Source organism: Procambarus clarkii, chromosome 69 (assembly GCF_040958095.1).
Source record: "Procambarus clarkii isolate CNS0578487 chromosome 69, FALCON_Pclarkii_2.0, whole genome shotgun sequence".
Taxonomy (NCBI): Eukaryota; Metazoa; Arthropoda; class Malacostraca; order Decapoda; family Cambaridae; genus Procambarus; species Procambarus clarkii.
In genome coordinates, this window is record NC_091218.1 from 16,868,330 (window position 1) to 16,875,785 (window position 7,456).

The window sequence follows — 7,456 nt, forward strand, 5'->3', positions numbered from 1 at the left end:
ATACTAAATATGTCACGAATTCCATTTCAATGTTTCCGATTGCATTGATAAATTTTATTTTTATAGATTTCGATTTACTTTATTTTTTATTGAATTATTTTGTGTGACATTGTGTTGGAATTGAGCTGTGTTGTTTCCATACCGTTCATATCGTAAGTATAGATGTCACACCTGTGACAGGTAAAACTGGTTTTCTTGAAAAACAGCGCCATCTATTGCATGTAAGAGCAACACACATGCTATACTAAATATGTTAAAATTCCATTTCAATGTTTCTGATAGCACTGATAAATTGAATTTTCATAGATTTTGATTTATTTTCATTTTGATTTATTTATTTTATGTGAATTGCATTGCAATTGAGCTATATTGTTTACCATACCGTTTATTTCGTGAGTATAGTTTATTTTTGTATTTTTTCATATTTTCATTTAATTTTTTAACTGTTTTTCTTATATTTCAGTGATGGGAACATCAGATCACTTGATGTTCCCAATTTTCTGATGGGAACATCAGACCATTTGTGAAGGCATCGGACGAGAGAGGGGAAATAGTGGGGTATGACGAGGGGATGGGGGAGTTTGGGATGGTGGGGACGAGGGGATGGGGGAATGGAGAATGGTGGGGAGGACAAAGGGACAGGGGAGTGGGGCATGATGGGAAGGAAGAGGGGACGGTGGAGTAGGGAATGGTGGGGAGGGCTGGGGGACAGGGAAGGTTGCTGTGTGCGTTGCTGAGCCACAGCAACGCGTGGCCAGGGTACTGCTGGTATATTATATAAATTTGAACTTTATCGGTTCAATAATCACAATATATGTTTGACCTTTGACTATTCCTAGTTTTACTCGGACAAGGTGGCTGCCTTATGACCTGACCTTTGACCTTTCTCTTACAGGTGTGTGGTGTGACCCCCAGGAAGACCGTCAACCAGCTGGCCAGCGAACTGTGTCAAGTCATCTCTAAGGTCAAGCCGGACATTGACGGAGTGGGTCGCCAACTCAACTACAGCGCAGGTGAGGTCACACCTTGGGGCCAGGTCACACCTTGGGGCCAGGTCGCACCTTGGGGGGGGGCCAGGTCACACCTTGGGGGGGGGGGGGCCAGGTCGCACCTTGGGGGGGCCAGGTCGCACCTTGGGGGGGCCAGGTCACACCTTGGGGGGGCCAGGTCACACCTTGGGGGGCCAGGTCACACCTTGGGGGGGGCAGGTCACACCTTGGGGGGGCAGGTCACACCTTGGGGGGGCCAGGTCACACCTTGGGGGGGCCAGGTCACACCTTGGGGGGCCAGGTCGCACCTTGGGGGGCCAGGTCACACCTTGGGGGGGCCAGGTCACACCTTGGTGGGCCAGGTCGCACCTTGGGGGGGGGGGCCAGGTCGCACGTTGGGGGGCCAGGTCGCACCTTGGGGGGCCAGGTCACACCTTGGGGGGCCAGGTCACACCATGGGGGGCCAGGTCACACCATGGGGGGCCAGGTCACACCTTAAGGGGGCCAGGTCACACTTTGGGGGCCAGGTCGCACCTTGGGGGGGCCAGGTCACACCTTGGGGGGCCAGGTCACACCTTGTGGCCAGGTCACACCTTGGGGCCAGGTCACACCTTGGGGCCAGGTCACACCTTGGGGTTGCCTGGGGTTGTCAAGGGTTGATGACAGGCAGTGTTGCCAGAGGTAGTTATGCACAAGTAACTGGTTGTAAATAACCAGGAAACAGGAAACGTATCACTTCCTCCTGTCTATTTAACCTGTCTCAATATTTCCTGTCTCTCCCTACTATAACTTACATATACCATTATAACTGGAATGGGAAGGAATGGGGAGAGAGAAAGGGGGAAGGAAAATTAATGAAGAAGGACTGGAAGAGGGAAAAAAAATTAAGAGAAACAATCGTAATAGAAATTTCATATTCAACTCCCCTTGCTCGCTTCCCCTTACTACCCGTGTTCCCCTCTCTGCCCGGAGAATATCTATGTACAGACCCCTCTCCCCCTTCCTCCTCCCCTTCCCGGGCAGGACCTGTGCAAGTGACCCCTCCTTGTCCCCTCAGACTTGGAGTGGCAGGCGTGTGCCCTCTACTGTCAGAGGAAGAACAGCACCAGCTTCTGGACCCCGAGGTACGAGTTCAGGGACCTGCCCCACATCGCCACCCACCTGCCCGATGGCACTCCCTGCAACTCTGGCCAGTTCGTCTGCTTCAATCGTCACTGTATGTCTAAGGTTAGTGTGTCCGGGGGTTAGTGTGTGTGTCCGGGGGGTTAGTGTGTGTGTGTCCGGGGGTTAGTGTGTGTGTGTCCGGGGGTTAGTGTGTGTGTGTCCGGGGGTTAGTGTGTCCGGGGGTTAGTGTGTGTGTGTGTCCGGGGGTTAGTGTGTGTGTGTGTGTGTCCGGGGATTAGTGTGTCCGGGGGGTTAGTGTGTGTGTGTCCGGGGGGTTAGTGTGTGTGTGTCCGGGGGGTTAGTGTGTGTGTGTCCGGGGGTTAGTGTGTCCGGGGGTTAGTGTGTCCAGGGGTTAGTGTGTCCGGGGGTTAGTGTGTCCGGGGGTTAGTGTGTGTGTGTGTCCGGGGGGTTAGTGTGTGTGTGTCCGGGGGTTAGTGTGTCCGGGGGTTAGTGTGTGTGTGTGTGTGTCCGGGGATTAGTGTGTCCGGGGGTTAGTGTGTGTGTGTGTCCGGGGGTTAGTGTGTGTGTGTGTGTGTCCGGGGATTTAGTGTGTGTGTGTGTGTCCGGCGGGTTTAGTGTGTGTGTGTGTGTCCGGGGGTTTAGTGTGTGTGTGTGTGTGTGTGTGTCCGGGGGGTTTAGTGTGTGTGTGCGTGTGTCCGAGGGTTTAGTGTGTGTGTGTGTGTGTGTGTGTGTGTGTGTGTCCAAGGTTTGTGTCCGGGGGTCTAGTGTGTGTCCGGGGGTCTAGTGTGTGTCCGGGGGTCTAGTGTGTGTCCGGGGTTTACTGTGAAGCAGCTGTCGGAAGCTTCAGCTTTAGCTAAAGGGTCTTGCCTATTAACCTTTGCACAAATGGGTTTTTGAGTCCATGTACACAGCACCAACCTGCCTCCTTTAACCCCTTAGGTCATTAAATTTCATCATTGCATTAGCCACGCCCCTTAGTACTTCGTATGAAGTGATCATGTTTCCTCTGATTCGTTTCTCCTCCACTGGCGTGAAGTTCAGTTTTAATATATATTTGTAGTTCACGTCTTTCACCTTGTGTGCTAGACTTGTGGTAAGCTTTTGAACGCTATTAATGTGCTTGAAGACGCTAGGGTTCCAAGTTGGTGCTGCATACTCAACAATTGTTCTTATGTACGTGATGTAATGTACTTTTAAAATGTCACTGCGTACATTCCTGATCATACATACAACAGGTTCGAGTGTGTTGGTGACGTTTCCTTGTTTGTTCCTTGTTTGTGCAAGTGTTGTATATAGGCGTAATGCTTAACGCTTTCTCCTGTTAATTACCTTACCTTACTTTGTTTGTGTTTGATCTGAGGAAATAAGTTATATGCACGCGCGCGCGTATGTGTGTATATATGACTTTGCTAATTGGGCCTGCAGTGCAAATATTTGTGTGTGTGTGTGTGTGTGTGTGTGTGTGTGTGTGTGTGTGTGTGTGTGTGTGTGTGTGTGTGTACTCACCTAGTTGTGTTTGCGGGGGTTGAGCTCTGGCTCTTTGGTCCCGCCTCTCAACCGTCAATCAACAAAGTGTGTGTGTGTGTATGTGTGTGTGTGTGTGTGTGTGTGTGTGCGCGTGCGTGTGTGTGCTGGTCCATATACACATATGGACCAGCTCTTCCTCTGTTCTATAACCTCGCAAGTCTCCCCTTGCAGCTGGAGGTGATGCAGGCTCGAACCGCCGGGAGCAGTGACGCCTTGCCGCTGGAGCCGGGGCTCCTGGAGCCGGAGCCTTCCCTCGACTACCTGCCCATCGACGTCGACAACCTCTACTCCTGAAGGCCCCCCCACTTGTCACCCGATCGACGTCGACAACTTCTACTCCTGAGGGCTCCTTGTCACCCGATCGACATCGACAACCTCTTCTCCTGAAGGCCCCCCACTTGTCACCCGATCGACGTCGACAACCTCTACTCCTTACCGGAGGTCCCTTGCATCCAGGTTTCCTACTGTTCTCCTTATCTTTCTGCTTCATTTTTTTCAAGGTTCCTCTCCCTTCTTACCTATATATATCCCTATTTTTCCCTTCCTACCTGCCCTAATCTCCCTTTCTTACCCAAAAAAGTCCCCTGGTGTTCCTTCCAAAGAGGTTATATAATGCTATAGTTTCCCCTTCCACAGCTTACCCCTTACGTCCATTTTTGTTTGGCTCTGCCTTAATCTTCCTGTTATCTCGACCTTATGGTCCTGATATCTTTAACTTGCCCCTCCAGGCTCTTGAGTTACTGTCCTTTCCTCATCTAATCACCCTTGGTTATCATCCTTCCCTCCTGGTCGTTCCACTCCCGTTCCTTCTATTCCTCTGGGTTTGCGACACTTTCTTTCGTAATTGAATCTTTCCCGTTTGTCATTTGTTATTGTTTATTTTTCCGTGTGTCCTTGTCTTGTCCTCCTTTTGTTCGTGTCTTATCTCTCTCTTTTTCTTCTACTTTGGGTTATCCTTCTCCTATCGTGCTTTCCTTCCTGTTTTCCATATATTACATTCTCTATCTCTCTCTTCTAAGCTTGTTTCTCTGTTTTCTTTTTTATGCGTCGTCCTCTCTTTGTCTTCAGTCACTGTGCTCCCATTCTCTATTTCTTCACTTTATCTACCTCCCTATTCGCTCTACTTACCCACGTCCCCCTTCCCTAACGTTACCTACCCCACCCTTCTTCCTCTATACTTGCCTACTTCATCGCCTCCCTTTCTCTTTACCTATTAATTAAATCGTCTACCTTCCCTATTTCCTTCTCACTTAACCTTCTTCCCTCCCTCACCTTACCTACTTCCCCTTTCCTGTACCTGCCTCTCCCCCTTCCTGTACCTGCCTCTCCCCCTTCCTGTACCTGCCTCTCCCCCTTCCTGTACCTGCCTCTCCCCCTTCCTGTACCTGCCTCTCCCCCTTCCTGTACCTGCCTCTCCCCCTTCCTGTACCTGCCTCTCCCCCTTCCTGTACCTGCCTCTCCCCCTTCCTGTACCTGCCTCTCCCCCTTCCTGTACCTGCCTCTCCCCCTTCCTGTACCTGCCTCTCCCCCTTCCTGTACCTGCCTCCCCCCCTTCCTGTACCTGCCTCCCCCCCTTCCTGTACCTGCCTCTCCCCCTTCCTGTACCTGCCTCTCCCCCTTCCTGTACCTGCCTCTCCCCCTTCCTGTACCTGCCTCTCCCCCTTCCTGTACCTGCCTCTCCCCCTTCCTGTACCTGCCTCTCCCCCTTCCTGTACCTGCCTCTCCCCCTTCCTGTACCTGCCTCTCCCCCTTCCTGTACCTGCCTCTCCCCCTTCCTGTACCTGCCTCTCCCCCTTCCTGTACCTGCCTCCCCCCCCCCCCCTTCAGCACACAATCTTTACACCTACAAAAGCAAAGCTTGATTCATAAGGCAAAGACAACAAGAACAAGTACAGAAGGGGATGAAGAAGATAAAGAAGACGAACAGCAAAAACAAGAAGGCAAAAATATTTAGCGTTCACCATCACACAAGTTAATGATCCTGGTATAAAAAAATAAGCAAAACAAGCTTAAATCCCCCCCTTCCCCTCGTTTAAAACAAAAACACCGACAATTATTTTCTTATACAAAGACAGGTTGTAAACACCACACACCTCTCCTCTGGTTGTGACAACAGCTGACAAAGGGAAGTGAGATAATCGACAGCTGACCCTTGGAACAATTAACAGCTGACCCAAGGTGGGAGGGGGGGGGGTAAGGGTAGGTAAATAATCCACACTTGGCCCCACACGAGGTCATGAGGGGCAGAGGTTTCTATCCTGATAATTGTGTCATTGATATTTAAGTTGAATTGATTACTTGTACGTAGGCTGATTATTATTTTTTTATCCTAGTTCCCCTCGTTATGGTTAGTCGGAATGACGTTCCCATTTTCCTGTTTTCTGTTGGATTATTTGTATTGACTTGAATGTAATAAATTTAATTTTTACTAAAATTTGTATTTCTCTTGATTGATGCCTCCCGCATCCCATGAGTGGGAAAGCGGTTAAAGATAACTATATTATTATTATTATTATTGTTTTTATGATTGTAATAATTTTCATTGTCATTTATTAATATTCAAAATATTTCTTTCGTGATTGAGTAATGTCACTAGAAGTTTAAAAAGAATCACTGGTTAAAATTCCTATAAAAAATTGGTTGATGTTGGGCTTATGAGGTCTAATGACCTCTGAAGGGTCAACACAATAGCTATGGTAAACTCTCAGTTTATGGCCACAGAGATTTAAAATATTCTTTTTTATGTATGTATGTATGTATATATGTGTGTGATATATATATATATATATATATATATATATATATATATATATATATATATATATATATATATATATATATATATATATATATATATATATATATATATATATATAATATTTGAGTGAGGTGGGAGGGGTGATGTGGCATTAACACAAGACAGAACAAGAGGGGATATTAATAGGGTATTAAAAGTATCAACACAAGACAGAACACAAACAATGGGTATTGAATAGAAGTGTTTGTAGAAAGCCTATTGGTCCATATTTCTTGATGCTTCTATATTGGAGCGGAGTCTTGAGGTGGGTAGAATATAGTTGTGCAATAAATATATATATATATATATATATAATATATATATATATATATATATATATATATATATATATATATATATATATATATATATATATATAATAAATATAATATAATATAATATAATATAATATAATGTGTTGACTATTCCTCTGTGTATATGCAAGTAACAAAATAAAATTAACAAGGCTATAGATTTAAATTACATGTGCAACATTTATTTTGAAAGGAAATTGTTTTTGGAGATCCTGCTATTATACCTTTGAAATATAATAATCTTGGGTCACGTCTGTTACTCAGGAAAATTATATAAGTGTGACCCTTCAACTTACTGAAACTTCGTTTTCTATGACAAATTTACCTAAAGGTTTTATAATAACAATAATCATATATTTATGGTATACATGCATTAGAGATATTGTAAGATAGAATATTCGTAGGTGCACCATACATCTGTTTTTTACTATATATAAGAAATGTTGAGTAGGCAATTACAGCTACAGATTAATTGGTAAAGTTTCCCATCTGAGTAATGTGGTATGACGAGAGAAAACGGAGGTCAGGCGGCTGTTTATTCCAGGAGGATCTACGACCCGTACCGTCACGAACACTATGACGTCACGAACACTATGACGTCACTTAAATAGACGTTATGACGTCACAGTGTCGTCACTCACTTCGTGCACACCACATTGAAAACAAGACGACTGATCTCTTACTTTTGTTAGGGTAGTGGAGGG

The 7,456-nt window shown here is 46.3% G+C and overlaps 1 protein-coding gene across 5 annotated transcripts in view; it reads left to right on the plus strand.

The window, feature by feature from the left end:
* LOC123772272 (A disintegrin and metalloproteinase with thrombospondin motifs adt-1) overlaps positions 1–6,064 on the plus strand; it is a 71,954-nt gene extending 65,890 nt beyond the window's left edge. For 3 of the 5 annotated variants that reach the window (XM_069311086.1, XM_069311088.1, XM_069311085.1), the window contains exons 15-17: positions 896–1,013; positions 2,047–2,216; positions 3,813–6,063. In XM_069311086.1, the coding sequence (XP_069167187.1) occupies positions 896–1,013; positions 2,047–2,216; positions 3,813–3,935 (411 nt within the window). In that variant the 3' untranslated portion in view covers positions 3,936–6,063. Of the gene's footprint in view, positions 1–895; positions 1,014–2,046; positions 2,217–3,812 lie in introns of those variants that run through there. The other 2 variants (XM_069311090.1, XM_069311089.1) reach the window with 2 other exon arrangements.
* Positions 6,065–7,456: the final 1,392 nt, after the last annotated feature.